The following is a 16,907-nucleotide window of genomic DNA, read 5'->3' as shown; positions in this document are numbered from 1 at the left end:
AGGTCTCCCTATGTTACACAGGCTAGTCCTGAACTTCTGGGTTCAAGTGACTCCTCCTGCCTCAGCTTCCCAAGCCGCTGGGCTCACACAGGAGCATGCTGCCACGTCTGGCTTACAATCACCTCTGGTATTTATTTTATCTATAAACGTTACAAAGCCTTTTTTTTTTTTTTGGTGATGGGGATTGAACCCCAGGATGTTCTACCTCTGAACTACACCCTCAGCCCTATTTTATTCTCTGTGTGTGTGTGTGTGTGTGTGTGTGTGTGTGCACGCGTGTGTTACTGAGGGTGGAACGCAGGGGCTTTTCTACCTCTGGGCTACACTCCCAGACCTATTTTATACTTTATTTGGAAACAAGGTCTCACTAAGTTGCTGAGAGCCTCACTAAGTAGCTGAGGCTGGCTTCGAACTTGTGCAATCCTCCTGTCTCAGCCTCCCAAGTGCAAGATTACAAGTGTGCGCCACCATGCCCAACCTATTTTATTCTTATTTTGAAACAGGGTCTCACTAGGTTAATGAGAGTCTCACCACTTGCTGAGGCTGTCCTCAAAACTTTGATCCCCCTGTCTTAACCTCCCAAGTACTGGGATTACAGGTATTTTGCCTGGCTGAAAAAGGAGGATCGCACAGTTTCGAAGCCAGCCTCAGCTATTTAGTGAAGCTCTCCACAACTTAGTGAGCCCCTGTTTCCAAATAAAATAAAAATAGGTCTAGGAGTATAGCCCGGAGGTAGAAAAGTCCCTGGGTTCCACCCCTAATACCACCAAATAATGATGATGATGATGATGATGATGATGATGATGATGATGATGATGGAGGAAGGAAGGTAGGTAGGTTAATTTTGAATCCTGGATACACTACAAGCCCAGAGTGAGGGGCCAGCTCAGTGGTGGCGTACTTACCTAGTATGTACAAGGCCCTGGGTTCAATTCCAGCACCACCAAAAAAATAAAAAAAACACAAGCTTGCAACAAGTAGCTTTTCATATTTTTGTAAATAAAAATTTAACACATAAAGAGGCTCTTTATATCTTGATTAGTCATTTTTGCCCTTTGCCATTTATAAAACATCTATCATAAGCCGGGCGTGGTGGCGCACGCTTGTAATCCCCGTGCTTGGAAGGCTGAGACAGGAGGATCGCACAGGTTCAAAGCCAGCCTCAGCTACTTAGTGAGGCTCTCAGCAATTTAGTGAGACCCTGTTTCCAAATAAAATATAAAAAAGGTCTGGGAGTATAGCCCAGAGGTAGAAAGCCTCTGGGTTCCACCCCCAGTACCACAAAAAAAAAAAAAAAAAAAAAAAAAATTCCACCTAGGGTGAACATTTGTTACAGCTTTCCCAGAGAAGTTCCCATTTCCACTGGTATCTTGGCATAGTGGTCAACAGCTACCTCAAAGATATCCCAGACAGGATGATAAATTCTATGGTCACCCTAATTCTGAGCTTATTATATTCTTAGCTATGAATCTGTATTGTCTCTCCAGGAAACAGGAAGGGTGGTATGGCACAGCTGTTGAGATAAAAGCAGCTCCATAGGTAGTCCCCAACTCTTAGGATGTCTGATTGCTTTAGTGCAAACATATGGTCTGCACACAGAAAGTAGTACGAGGAGTTCAGTAATTTCAGTTTTACAAGCATCTAGTTACCTGTCCCAGCAATGCCATGAGACGAGATGGAGGCACCACACTGACTTCCCCAGCCAAGGCCTGGGCAATCGCAGCTCTTCTCTTCTCTTTGCTACTTCCATCTGGGTATGCCTGAAAAAGGAGGGGAGGTGGCACCACTGCAGAGAGGCAACAAGATATGACTGTACTTATTTAAGAGGAAAACATGAAAACTACTACTCACAACAGAGAGTTAAACTAATTTAGTTTCTAAGGATGCCTTCTCATTTCTATCCACTACTGTTTCAAAACTGAGGTGAGAAAGAACTCATGTCAGCTAATGCACACTGCTGCTTCTGAAAAGTCTAAGAAAACCACATCAAAGCCAGAGATGTTTTTCCAGTTTTTGAAAATTTTGCTGAGCCAAGGATTCAATCAAATGACACCTACCCAGGAACATTTCACCACCTCTAACATAAACCTAAGCCAGGTGTGGTGGTACACACTTGTAATCCCAGTACTTGGGAGGCTGAGACAGACGGGAGGCTGAGACAGGAGGATCACAGGTTCAAGGACAGCCTCAGCAAGTAGTGAGACTCAGCAACCTAGTGAGACCCTGTTTCCAAATAAAAATAAGATAGGTCTGGGGACATAGCTCATGGGTAAAAGGCCCCTGGGTTCAATTCCCAGGACTACAAAGAAACAAAAACAAAAACATAAATCCTGTCCTGATAATCTAACCTCTTTTCCTTCATCCTCATAGTTTCTATAAGTTTACTTTAACTTTCATTTATTCAGTGCCTATTAAATTCCTGTTCCTCTTCCTTTTACTTTTTTTTTTTTTTGGCACTCTTGGGGATGGAACCCAGGGGTATTCTACCACCAAGTTACACCCCCAGTCCTATTTTTTATTTTTTGAGGCAGGGTCTCACTGAGTTGCAGAGGGCTTCACTAAGTAGCTGAGGCTGTCTGCGAACCACGATCCTCCTGTCTCAGCCTCCCAAATGCTGGGATTACAAGCCTGCACCACCACACCCTGCTTCCTCTTCCTTTTACTTTTTTTTTTTGGTGGTACTGGGGTTCCTGGAAGCCCTTCTACCTCCAGGCTACACTCCCAGACCTATTTTTACATTTTTATTTGGAAACAGGGTCTCATAAGCCAGCACGCGCGGCTGGCTTCGAACCTGCGTGATCCTCCTGTCTCTGTCTCCCAAGCGCGGGGATTACAAGCGTGTGCCACCATGCCTGGCTTTTTCTTCCTTTTACTTTGACAAACATCTAGTGAAAGGTTAGAGATAGAAAATATACAAATATACAAAATAAAATATACAAAATAAGGTTCTGACAGAATTAAAGAATTAATCAGTCCCCATGGTATACTAGTAAACATCAACTCAGAAGCAAAACATAAGTTTCTGGGGACAGAACGGGCAGTAAGGAAACTGCCACAAGGGACACAAATGTTCAGTGAACATATTAGCAGCTTGGCAACACTTAGGGGCCAGAAATGTACTTAGGCTGACATGGAAATGACATAAGAGTATTTTCCCCCAGTATTGAGAAATGAACCCAGGGGTGCTCTACCAGAACTTTTTTATTTTAGGACAGGATCTCACTAAGTTGCCCACGCTGGCCTCAAATTTACAATTCTCCTGTCTTAGCCTCCCAAGATTGCAGGGAGAGGCCACTGTGACTGGCTTTTCATTTCTTTACTAACCTATACACAATCCTCAAAAATGAAAGTGTGTGTACAACAGAAAATCCTCAAATATTCTGAAAACTTAACAGGACTATTTAACATATGCAAATCCAGTCAACATAAATAGGAAAATGACATTGTCAAGAATTAAAATCAAAGTGTCCAACAAAATAGTGTTTCTTTTAAACAGCACATTACTGCATATTTTCATAGTTAGCATGTTTCTTTTCATTACCACAGTCATACCTCACGAGGATCAAAGTAGGACCTTGCCAAGAGATTCTCCAAATGAATATAACGCTCTGGCTGTGTTTGTTTTAACATGATCATTGGGTCAGTCTGTCTCAGAAGTGACCTGGCAGCACCCAATTCACGGAGCTCTATCAATTCCAGAACAACCTGGACAAGGGAAAGAAAGTAGACATTTTAATGCTTTTTTTTTTTTTTTTTGGTGGTACTGTGGATTGAAACCAACAACATTCTACCTCTGAGCCACCCTTCCTGCAACCTTATTTCATTTTTATTTTGAAATAGGGTCTCCCTAGGCTGACCAGAGTCTCACTACTTGCTGAAGCTATCCTTGAACCTGTGATCCTCTTGTCTCAGCTTCCCAAGTACTAGGAGTATAGGCATGCACCACCAGGCCCAGCTTCAACACATTCTCTTATTAATATTTCTATTCCAGTAATACCTCTAACACACATACGGTCTGACAAAGTAATTTCCAATACTAAAAAATTCCCCTTTTCCTTTCACAAGCAATTTCAGTTGAACAACTAAAATATTATAAATAAAAACTTCAAGCTAGGTGTGGGCGCACATTTCTGTAATCCCAGTATTTGGGAGGCTAAGATAGGAAGATTGCAGGTTCAGGGACAGTCTCAGCCAGTAGTGAGATGCTCATTAACCTACTCTGTTTCAAAAATAAAAATAAGCCAGGCGTGGTGGCGCACGCTTGTAATCCCAGCGCTTGGGAGGCTGAGACAGGACGATCGCGCAGGTTCGAAGCCAGCCTCATCTACTTAGTGAGGTTCTCAGCAACTTAGTGAGACCCTGTTTCCAAAAAAAATATAAAATGGATCTGGGAGTATAGCCCGGACGTAGAAAGCCTCTAGGTCCCACCCCCAGTACCACCAAAAATAATTTTTAAAAAATTAAAAATAAATAAATAAATAAAATAGGGATAAGTGTGTAGTCCCTGGGTTCACTCCTCAGTACCAATACCAAAGCTTAAAATAAAATATATATGTATGTATTTATAATTAGAACTTCAATTCTTCAAACTCCATTTTCATTTTTGTTTACCAATCTCTCCTCCCCTCAAGGATATTATTTGTTCAGAATATAGATGCTAAAGAAAACTAAAGGTAAGAGAATCTCCATGGGCTCCAGGGAAACCTTTCTTTGGATACTAAAAATTTCTTTGGGGAATTACTGAACTAATGAGGATTATAAAGAAACAAATCAATTTCTCCATTTTTACTTTAAACAACACTACAATCTTATTCCCATAAGTCCATTCTGCTCTGGGATTTTCCATATTTTATGTGTCTTCAAACAATCTTGGAGGGGGGGAGGGGGTACTGGGAATTGAACCCAGTGGCACTGTACCTGCAGGTTACATCCCCAGCCCAACTTTACTCTTATTTGGAAAAAGGTCTCACTAGGTTGCTGAGAGCCCCAGTAAATCACTGAAGCTGGCTTTGAAACCTGTGATTCTCCTGTCTCAGCCTCCCAAGTACTGGGATTACAAGCATGTGCCTACCTTTTTTTTCTTTTTGTACTAAGGATTGAACCTAGGGGCATTCTACCACCAAGCTACAATCCTAATCCTTTTATTTATTGAAACAAGGTCTTGCTGGGCGTGGCCTGGAATCTGCAACCCTCTATCTCAGTCTCCCAAATTCTGAAATTATAGGTTTCACCAAAATAGTGATAGTTCATTCTTATGGATCCCACTCTTCCTCCCTTCCTTCCTAGGTACTAGGGATGGAACCCAGGGGCCTCTACCTCTGAGCTATACCCCCCAGCAATATTTTATTTTAATTTTGAAACAGGGCCTCACTAAGTTGCTGAGGGTATTGCTAGGTTGCTGAGGCTGAACCTGAACCTGCGACCCAGTATACCCAGAATTTATTGATTCTTGTTCTATAAGTTGTTTTTTGTTTTCTTAGTATCTTGCTTTATAATAAATAATTTGATCTTTCTTCTAGGATCCTATCTTAGAACTTCTAAAACCCAGGCAGGAACACTGGCACATGCCTATAATCCCAGTAATTGTGAGGCTGAGACAGGAGAATCACAGGTTCAAGGCCAGCCTCAGCAACTTAGTGAGAACCTGTTTCAAAATAAAAAGGGGTTGGGGCACCGGGCGTGGTGGCACACGCTGTAATCCCAGCATTCGGGAGGCTGAGACAGGAGGATCACAGTTCGCAGACAGCCTCAGCTACTTAGTGAGGCCCTCTGCAACTCAGAGACCCTGTTTCAAAATAAAGAATAAAAAATTGGGCAGGAGTTGTAGCTTGGAGGTCAAATGCCTCTGGGTTCCATCCCCAGACCCACAAAAAAAAAAAAAAAAAAAAAAAAACAAGCTCTCAAGGTCCATTTGTAGGAGAACGTAGAGTAGTCAAGCTTCCAAGACTCCAGACACATCCAAATTTGGCGCTGCACGTGGCAGTCTGCCTTTCTTTCTTTAAAAAAAAAAAAAAAACAGGGGTGGTGGAGTGGTGGTGGTGGATATGTAGCTCAGTGTAGAGCAGTTACCTGCTGGGTTCAATTATCAGTACCAAAAAAAGAAAAAGAAAAGCCAGGTGTCATGAAACACACCTGTAATCCCAGGACACAGAAGAATCATAGGTTCAAGACCAGCCTTAGCAACTTAGCAGGATTCTGATTAACCTACTGAGACCCTGTCTTTTTCTTTTTTTTCCTTTCCTTTTTTTTTTTTTTTTTTTTTTTTTTTTTTTTTTTGTGGTACTGGGGATTGAACCAGGGGCCTTGTAGCTCCAGGTTATACCCTCTGCCCTGATGCTTCCCAGGGGGAGGCTGCCCCACAATACAACAACTCATGAGGATAAACATCACAGCCTCTCTTACCTGTTCATAGAGGTCAATAAGGGTTTTGTCTGGCAATTTCAGAGACTGTATAGCCTGCAGAACAGTATCCCAATGGCCACTGTTAATGTCAGCCACAAAACTCTCAATGCTGTCCACAGTATTCAGAGACACAGTAGTTTCCTCTTGTAAGGTAGCCAATGCCCGATGTAAACTATTCTCCTTCAGGTACTGCATGATAAGACGGATCACACTGAAAGAAAACAAGTCATTTAGCTTTAGAAATCTTCACTCACCAGAGGCCTAAAGCAAATATACCCAACCCCAAGTTATTTCTCCTCCTTGATCATCCTGCTTTTGCTACCTGATTTTACTACCTACTTTGCATTTATCATTTGAGTAAAACTTCTCAAAGATCACAGTTTCTAAGTTCCAAAGGACCTCCAATCATAGAGATAGGAGAACTTAGAGAGGAGAAATCATTTGCCCAACATCTCACAGTCAGAAAGGGAACTGGTTCCAATTGGGTCAGAGCCCAATTTCTTAGTAATTTTTATGACTGTATTACAATATGCTTTCATGAAAATTTTCTTGCTTTTTATTCTTTGAGACAGGGTCTTGCTAAGTTGCCCAGGCTGGCCTCAAACCTGAAATCTTTCTGCCTCAGCCTTCCAATTTACTGGTATTTTAAGAATGGGCCACAGCCTTAACCTCACAGTTTTGTTTTGTTTTTTTTAAATAGTATCAGGGATTGAATCCAGAGGCATTCTAACTCGAAGCTACACCCCCAGTCCTATTTATTTATTTATTTATTTATTTATTTATTTTATATATATTTTTTTTTGCAGGTCTGGGGATAGAACCCAGGGGCATTCTACCCCCGAGCTACACCCCCTTCCCTGTTTAATATTCTTTCTTTTTGAAACAGGGTCTCACTAAGTTGCGGAGGGCCTCACTAAGTAGCTAAGGCTGTCCACGAACCACGATCCTCCTGTCTCAGCCTCCCAAATGCTGGAATTACAAGCATGAGCCACCAAGCCCAGCTCTTTTTTTTTTTTTTTTTTTTTAATAAACAAGGTTTCACTAAGTTTGGAGGGACTAAGTAGCTGAGGCTGGCAGTGAACCTGTGAAACCTGTGATCCTCGTGTCTCAGCCTCCCAAGTACTGAAATTACAAGTATGTGCCACCATCCCCAGCTCATGAAATATTTTAAAACTGTGTTAGTCACTGACACAAAACTATCTAAATGATTTTAGAATGACTTGGTCCATTTTTTAAATGGCAATCAAAACCCCAAATGAACTTGAATTTTCTTGATGGGGATTGCTAAACACAAATAAACACAGACATATGTAAAAGCAAATCAAAGCTGCGCTCCCTCATTTGCAAAAATAAGACCTCCTTTCATTACCAAATTTTATACTTCCTCTTTCACAAAAACAATCCTTACTGCTTTTAATACCAAATTTCCAGGACAAGTGAAATACTGTGGAATCAATTTCCCAAGAAAAGAGGACCTAAATGATTTCTACAAATTGAAAGAATAAGCAACCACTGTTAACAGATGATAGAAAATGCATTTATAACTGTTTCATAACTTTTTTTGGTACTAAAAATTGAACCCAGGGGCATTCTATCTCTGAGCTACACCTCCAACCCATTTTTTATTTTTAAATAGGGACTAAATTGCTGAGGCTAGCCTCAAATCTGATATGCTCTTGTCTCAGCCTCCCAAGTACTGGGATTGCAGATGTACACCACCACACCTAGCTTATTTTCTATTTATTTATAATTATAGTTTCTTACAGTTAAAACTTCTTGATCCTGGGCTTAATAATACCCGATGAAGAATAGACTGTATAAACTTACTGAAGTCAGGTGTGGTGGCCCATGCCTGTAATCCCAGCTACTCCAAAGGGGGAGACTGAGGAAAGAGGATATGAAGTTCAAGGGCCAGCCTGGGCAATTTAGTGAGACTTTGCCTCAAAGAAATAAAAAGGGCTGAAAATATACGTCAGTCCCCAGAAAAGGGGAAATTTCCACTCAAAGATGCTGTGATACATTGTTTTCCTTCTCTTTCTTTAAAATTACTGGCTCACTCAGTATTCTGTATCTACTATGTAACTGGTACTATTCTAAGCATTTTAGACACTTTTTTACTACTCAAAACAACCCACTGGTAAGGTGAGGTACTAGGGAATTAACTAATCAAATTATGCTACATGTATGGTTTGAGTATGTCAAGATGAAATCTACTGTTCTATATAATTAATATGTATCAATTTTGTTTATTTATTTATTTATTTATTTGCAGGACTGGGACTGGAACCCAGGGGCATTCTACCTATGAGCTACATCCCAGCCCTATTTTTTATTCTTTATTTTGAAACAGGGTCTCACTGCAAAGGGCCTCACTAAGTAGCTGAGGCTAGCTTCAAATCTGCACAATCCTCCTGTCTAAGCCTACTACATGCTGGGATTAAAAGTATGCTCCACCATGCCCAGATTGTATCAATTTTTTTTGGGGGGGGGCGGGTCTGGGGATGGAACCCAGGGGCATTCGACCTCCGAACTACACCCGCTGCCCTATTTTATTATTCTTTATTTTTTGAAACCGGGTCTCACTGAGTTGCAGAGGGCCTCACTAAGTAGCTGAGGCTGTCTGCGAACCGCGATCCTCCAGTCTCAGCCTCCCGAATGCTGGGATTACAATCGTGCGCCACCACGCCCAGCACTTGTATCAATTTTTTAAAGTGGGTATTACACAGGGCAGGAGACATGATGGTACACGCCTGTAATCCCAGTATTTGGGAGGATAGCAGGTTCATGGCCAGCCTCAGCTACTTAGTGAGGCCCTCCACAACTTAGTGAGACCCTGTTTCAAAATAAAAAAGTAGGTATTACTATTATTCCCAATTTACAGATGAGGAGGTGACCAAAAAATAAAAGTGGACAAATGAGGATTCAAATTATTGTGGCTCTCTTTTTGGTGTGTGTTTGTATCCCAGCCCTTCTTATTTTTTTATTTGGAAAAAGGGTTTCAAAAAGTTGCTGAGAAGCTAGGCATGGTGGGAAGCTGAGACAAGAGGACTGTGGTTCTCAGGCAGCCTCAGCTACTTATTGAGGCCCTCTGCAACTCAGTGATACCCTGTTTCAAAATAAAGAATAAAAAATAGGGCTGAGGTAAGCCCGGCGTGGTGGCGCACGCTTGTAATCCCAGCATTTGGGAGGCTGAGACCTGGAGGATCGCGGTTCGCGGACAGCCTCAGCTACTTAGTGAGGCCCTCTGCAACTCAGTGAGACCCAGTTTCAAAATAAAGAATAAAAATAGGGCAGGGGGTGTAGCTCGGAGGTCAAATGCCCCTGGGTTCCATCCCCAGACCCGCAAAAAAAAAAAAAAAAAAAAAATAGGGCTGAGGTATAGCTCAGCGGTAGAATACCCCTGGGTTCATCCCCAGTATTGGAAAACAAACAAACAAACAAACAAACAAACAAATAAATAAATAGTTGGGCATAATGGCAAATGCTTATAATCCCATACTTGGAGGCGTGCGGGGGGGGGGGGGGCTGAGATAGGAGGATTGCAGGTTCCTGGCCAGCCTGAGCAACTTAGTGAGACCCTGTTTCAAAAAATAAAAAAATAGCTGGGCATGGTGGCACATGCTTGTAATCCCCGCACTTGGGAGGCTGAGACAGGAGGATTGTGCAGGTTCAAAGCCAGCCTCAGCTACTTAGTGAGGCTCTCAGCAACTTAATGAGACCGTTTCCAAATAAAATATGAAATGGGTCTGGGAGTATAGCCCAGAAGTAGAAAGCCTCAGGGTTCCACCCCCAGTACTACTAAATAAATAAATAAATAAATAAATAAATAAATAAATAAATAGATAGATAAATAGATAGAGAGCCAGGCGTGGTGGCACATGCTTGTAATCACAGTACTGGGAGGCTGAGACAGGAGGATCCCAGGCCCTCCGCAACTTAGTGAGACCCTGTTTTAAAATAAAGAATACAACAGGATCGGGCATGGTGGCACATGCTTGTAATCCCAGTTTTTGAGAGGCTGAGACAGGAGGATCATGGTTCATGGACAGCCTCAACTACTTAGTGAGGCCCTCTGCAACTCAGTGAGACCCTGATTCAAAATAAAGAATAAAAAATAGAGCTGGGGCCAGGCATGGTGGTGCACGCTTGTAATCCCTGCGCTTGGGAGGCGGAGACAGGAAGATTGCGCAGGTTCAAAGCCAGCCTTGCTGGCTTAAGAGACCCTGTTTCCAAATAAAAAACATAGAATGGGTCTGGAAGTGTAGCCCAGAGATAAAAGGGTTCCATCCCCAGTACCACCAAAAAAAAAAAAAAAATAGACCTGGGGGTGCAGCTCAGAGGTAGAATGCCCGTGAGTTGTATCCCAGTACCACATGCACACACACAAAAAAGAATAAAATAGAGCTTGGGGTGTAGCTCGGAGGTAGAATGTCCCTTGGTTCAATCCTCAGTACTAGAAAAAAAGACAAGCCAGGCATGGTGGCACATGCTTGTAATCCCAGCATTTGGGAGGCTGAGACAGGAGGATCATGGTTCAAGGACAGCCTCAGCAACTTAGTGAGGCCCTTTGCAACTCAGTGAGACCCTGTTTCAAAGTAAAGAATAAAAAATTGGGCTGGAGGTGTAGCTCAGAGGTAGAATGCTCCTGGGTTCCATCCCCAGTACCACACACATTAAAAAAAAAAAAAGGGATAAAAAATTGGGCTGAGAGTGTAGCCTGGAGGTACAACGGTCCTGGGTTCCATCCCCAGTACCGCTAAATAAATAAATAAAGTAAGTAAGTAAGTAAGTAAGTAAGTAAGTAAGTAAATAGGGACGAGGGTATAGCTCGGAGATAGAACACCCCTGGGTTCAAATCCCAGTACCACCACCACACACACACACACACACACAAAGTTACCACGAACAGTTGGTAAAAGAGTTGACTGTGCTAATCATTGCATGTTCGGCATAGCAAGTACTCTATTAATACCATGTACTACTGCTAATAAGAACATACAGTAGCCACTGGTGCTACCACAGGGTCCTCACATCAGGGAGAATAGCCATCACAACTGTCATTCAGGCCCCAAAACATCCAATGCTTTTCCAGCTCCTTCCATGACTAGTTATCTTAATCTCCAGCATTCTTTATCTTTCTCTGATTTATTTTCTCCACATTTACTACCATCTGTTATACTCCCTATTTATGCTTTTGTCTATTGTGTGCCTCCCCCCAATCAAGACATTCTACAAGGGCAGAGATTTTTGTTTTGTTCACTACTGTATTTCCAGCATCTTGAACAGCAAAGAGTAAACATCAACATTTGATGATTGAATAAATCTTATCTCCTTCCTGTGACAGATTTCAGGACATGTCTTCTCCCTCCTTTACACTTAAAACACAAAATGTTACGTTTGCTAATTATGTGTTGACAAGGAGGTGGGCATGGTGGCCCACGACTAGAATCAGAGTACTTGGGAGGATGGGACAGAAGGATTGTAGGTTCCAGGCCAATCTCAGCAACTCAGTGAGACTCAGCAACCTAGTGAGACCCTGATTAAAAAAAAAACAAAACTAGCCAGGCGTGGTGGCACACGCTTGTAATCCCAGCATTCGGGAGGCTGAGACTGGAGGATCACGGTTCGCAGACAGCCTCAGCTACTTAGTGAGGCCCTCTGCAACTCAGTGAGACCCGGTTTCAAAAAATAAAGAATAATAAAATAGGGCAGCGGGTGTAGTTCGGAGGTCGAATGCCCCTGGGTTCCATCCCCAGACCCGCAAAAATAAAATAAAATAAAATAAATAAAATTAAAAATTAAAAATTAAAAAAAAAAAACTAAAGCCGGGCGTGGTGGCACACACTTGTAATCCCCGCACTTGGGAGGCTGAGACAGGAGGATCGCACGGGTTCGAAGCCAGCCTCAGGTACTTAGTGAGGCTCTCAGCAACTTTAGTGAGACCTTGTTTCCAAATAAAGTATAAGATAGGTCTGGGAGTGTAGCCTAGAGGCAGAATGCCCCTGGATTTCATCTCCAGGACCAATAAATAAACACATACAAAGCCAGGCGTGGTGGCGCACGCTTGTAATCCTCGCGCTTGGGAGGCTGAGACAGGAGGATTGCGCAGGTTGGAAGCCAGCCTCAGCGACTTAGTGAGGCTCTCAGCAACTTAGTGAGACCCTGTTTCCAAATAAAATATAAAATAGGTCTGGGAGTATAGCCCGGAAGTAGGAAGCCTCTGGGTTCCACCCCCAGTACCACCAAAAAAAAAAAAAAAAAAAAAACACATACATACATACATACATACATACATAAAATAAATAAATAAATAAATAAATAAATAAAAATGTTGAGCCAGGCGTGATAGCGCACGCTTGTAATCCCAGCATTCAGGAAGCTGAGACTAGAGAGGATCACGGTTCGGACGCCTCAGCTAGTGATGATTTTTAAAATATTTTTGCCATGCTTGTAATCCCAGCATTTGGGAGGCTCAGACGGGAGGGCCGTGGTTCGCAGACAGCTTCAGCTACTTACTGAGGCCCTCAGCAACATAGTGAGACCCTGTTTCAAATTAAAGAATAAAAAATAGAGCAGGGGGTGTAGCTCGGAGGTAGAATGCCCCTTGGTTCCATCCCCAGTACCGAAAAAAAAAAAAAAAAATGTTGAGCGCAGTGGTACACATCTGTAATCCCAGAACTTGGAAGGAAGATTTGAGGACGGCCTCAGCAAGTAGTTAACATTCTCATCAACCTAGGAAGACCCTGTTTCAAAATAAAAATAAAATAGGGCTGAGGGTGTAGTTCAGAAGTAGAATGCTTCTGGGTTCAGTTCCCAGTATCACAAAAGACAAAAATAAAAATGGATGGGGGGGGGTGCGCTCAAAGGTAAATGCCCCTGGATTCAATCTCCAGTACAAAAAAAAAAAAACTGTTGGCAAGGACAGGTGGAAAGCAGAGTCCTCAAAGTCCATTACTGACTTTAAGTCACTCAGCATTTCCTCCCTGCTTCCCCTCCCACCGGCTGGCCCAATCCCCAGATTTCATCTGTCTCTGCTTTGTGGCAACACAGAGCATGCAAACCAAAATTCAGCCCCAGACCGGGCCCGTAGCTGGTCGTAGGCAGTAACTGAGCCTCTTCGGTGTGCTAGGCACTGGGACTGCAAGGAGGAGCCGGGCCCTGGGCTTATAGAGCCTAGCGGCCAACGCTGACAACACTGGGCGATGCGCGCCACGCAGAGCAAAGGTCTGCGAAGGGGGCTTCCGGGCCCCGCGCCGCCTCGGCTGGGCTCTGGGCTTCAGTTCGAGAGCCGCCCCTTTCTGGTGGGCCCAGCTCGGAAGCACCTGGATCCAAGAATGCTCTTTGGAGGCAAGGAAATGGCCCTCGGTTCCCTCGTCCCTCGGACGCCTCCGCCGAGCGCCCCCACCCCACTCCGCGAGCCTCCGCCCCGCCGCGCCGCGAATGCCCGTCCTCGCAAGACTCACTCGGAAGACTCGATTTCGATCGACATAGCGGCCACTCTCCGGGCGCAGGTCCCACTCCCCTCGCAGGCCCCGTCGCGCCGCTCACCGACGACACCTCCGGCGGCCGCTTTGCGTCACTTCCGCTCGGTGAGCGACGTCCGCCCGGAGGCGGGACGCACAGGGGCGTGGGGGCGGGACGTGGGGGGCGGGGCGTGGGGCGGGGCGTGGAGTGCGCGGGGCGGGGCCGCTTCTGGAAGCCTGGCTAGGGGAGAATCCTTCGGTATTCCTTCAAGTGTCATATTTCGGTACTGGAGATTGAACCCAGGGGCATTTCTACCTCCGAGCTATACCCCCAGCTCTATTTTTTATCCTTTATTTGGAAACGGTCTCTCTAAGTTTGCAGAGGGGATCATTAAGTAGCTGAGGCTGGCCGCAAACCTGCGATCCTCCCTTTTCAGACTGCCAAATAAAGGGATTACAAGTGTGTAGCACCACGCCCAGCTACCTATACTCTAAAATATTTTTTTTAACCCGGGCGTGGTGGCACACACTTGTAATCTCAGTACTTGGGAGGCTGACAGGAGGATTACAGGTTCTCGGCTAGCCTCAGCAACTTAGTGAGACTTTGTTTTCAAACAAAAAAATATAGCTCAGGAGTAGAATGCTCCTGGATTCAATCTGTAGCATCAAAAACAAAACAAAAAACCTCATTTATTTATTTATTTATTTATTTATTTGCAGTATTAGGAATTGAACCGAGGGTCATTCTAGAAACCTTCAAACTACAACCCCAGCTCTATTTTTTATTCTTTATTTTGAAACAAGGTCTCACTAAGTTGTAGCAGGCCTCACTAAGTAGCTGAGGCTGGTCACGAACCTGCGATCCTTCTGTCTCAGCCTCCCAGGTACTGGAATTACAAGCATGTGCCACCATGCCCAGCTTCACTCACTCATTTCTTAAAACTGGGAGCAGCATGCCTGTAATCCTAGTACTTCAGAGGTGGAGACGGAGGATCACAAGTTTTGCAGCCAACCTATGCAAACCTCCTAAGGACTTCCACAGTTTAAAGAAACTCTGTTTCAAAATAAAATAGGGTTGGGGAGCTGGGTTTGGTGGCACACGCTTGTAATCCCAATACTTGGGACACTGAGACAGGAGAATTGCGCAGGTTCGAAGCCAGGCTCAAACCTGCTTAGTGACAGCTTAAGTGCCAGCTTAGTGAGGCTGCAGGCAACTTAGTGAGACCCTGTTTCCAAATAAAACATAAAATGGGTCTGGAGGTGTAGCTCAGAGGTAGAAGGCCCCTGGATTTCATCCCCAGAACCACAAAATAAAAAAATAAAATAGGGCTGGGAGTGTAGCTCAGAGGTAGAATACCTCTGGGTTCAAAAACCAATACCATTAAATATATATATCACCTCAAGATTTTCAGAAAAAGTGCCGTGAAACTGTTCCCTCTATCTACCTACCTATCCTCTCCTCTTTGTATGTATCCATAAAGGCTATTTGGAATAAAGATCATCTGGGATTTGGACTATTATTTATTCTCATTTTCTGCATCATTAAAAACTGTGTGTGTGTTTGTGTGTGCATGCATGCATGCATGTGTGTGTTACTAAGGATTGAACCCAGGAGAATTCTACCTTGGAGGTATACCCTCATCCCCTTTGTTTTTATTTTTTTTTCTTTTCTTTCATTTATTTAGTTATTTGTGCAATTATTTATTTATTTATTTATTTATTTATTTATTGCAGTACTGGGGATGGAACCCAGGGGCATTCTACCTCTGACTTATACTCCCAGCCCTATTTTTATTCTTTATTTTGAAACAGGGTCTCACTGAGTTGCAAAGGACCTCACTAAGTAACTGAGGCTGTCTCCTAACCACAAACCTCCAATCTTAGCCTCTCAAATGCTGGGATTACAAGCCAGTGCCATCACGCCCAGTTTAATTTTTTTTTTTTTTTTTTTTTTTTTTGCGGGTCTGGGGGTGGAACCCAGGGGCATTCAACCTCTGAGCTACACCGCCTGCCCTATTTTTTATTCTTTATTTTGAAACTGGTTCTCACTGAGTTGCAGAGGGCCTCACTAAATAGCCAAGGCTGTCCGCAAACCGCAATCCTCCAGTCTCAGCCTCCCAAATGCTGGGATTACAAGCCCACCATGCCCGGCTGTTAATTTTTCTTTTGAAATGGGGTATCATTAGGTTGCCAGAACTGTCCTGCTTATGACTTTTTTTATGAACATATAATAAAAATAATTTTGGGGGGTCTGAGGATGGAACCCAGGGGCATTCTACCTCTGAGCTACACCCCCTACCCTATTTTATTTATTTATTTATTGGTGGTACTGGGGTTCCTGGAAACCCTTCTACCTCCGGGCTACGCTCCCATACCTATTTTATACATTTTATTTGGAAACAGGGTCTCTTAAACCAGCGCGGCTGGCTTCTGCCTCCCAAGCGCAGGGATTACATGCGTGCGCCACCACGCCCGGCCTCCTACCCTATTTTTTATTCTTTATTTTGAAACAGGATGTTGCTAAATTGCAGAGACTGTCCTCTGCAATTAGCAAGCTAAGTAGCTGAGGCTGTCCATGAACCGTGATCCTCCAGTCTCAGCCTCCCTAATGCCTGCACCACCATGCCCAGCTTTAAAATATTTTTTTGAAAGATTCAGTAAAGCTGGGTGTGGTGGCACACACACCTATAATCCCAGTACTTGAAGAAAGGTTTGGCTGGGTGTAGTGGTGCATGCCTATAATCCCAGTATTTGGGAGGCCGAGACAGAAGGATCACAGGTTCCAAGTCAGCCTCAGCAATCTAGTGAGGTTCTCAACTATTTAGTGAAACCTTGTTTCCAAATAAAAAATACAATAGAGCTGGGGATGTAGCTCAGAAGTAGAATGCCCATGGGTTCATCCCCAAGCACCACAGAAAGAAAAAACAAGAAGAGAAGGGGAAGAGAAGAAGGAGGAAGAGGAGGAGGAGAAAGAGGAGAAGGAAGAGGAGGAGGAAGAGGAGGAAGAGGAGGAGGAGGAGGAGGAGGAGGAGGAGGAGGAGG

The 16,907-nt window shown here is 43.7% G+C and overlaps 1 protein-coding gene across 1 annotated transcript in view; it reads right to left on the bottom strand.

Moving 5' to 3' along the window:
• SMU1 (SMU1 DNA replication regulator and spliceosomal factor) overlaps positions 1–13,891 on the bottom strand; it is a gene marked incomplete at both ends in the record, with an annotated part of 36,674 nt that extends 22,783 nt beyond the window's left edge. Inside the window, 4 exons of the mRNA XM_080709645.1 lie at positions 1,650–1,760; positions 3,553–3,705; positions 6,403–6,613; positions 13,866–13,891. Coding sequence (XP_080565771.1) covers positions 1,650–1,760; positions 3,553–3,705; positions 6,403–6,613; positions 13,866–13,891 — 501 coding nt within the window. The remainder of the gene's footprint in view (positions 1–1,649; positions 1,761–3,552; positions 3,706–6,402; positions 6,614–13,865) is intronic.
• Between the last annotated feature and the right edge of the window lie 3,016 nt (positions 13,892–16,907).

Source organism: Muscardinus avellanarius (assembly GCF_963383645.1).
Source record: "Muscardinus avellanarius genome assembly, chromosome: 13".
In the NCBI taxonomy this organism is placed as follows: domain Eukaryota; kingdom Metazoa; phylum Chordata; class Mammalia; order Rodentia; family Gliridae; genus Muscardinus; species Muscardinus avellanarius.
This window is presented reverse-complemented; position numbering and strand designations above follow the sequence as displayed.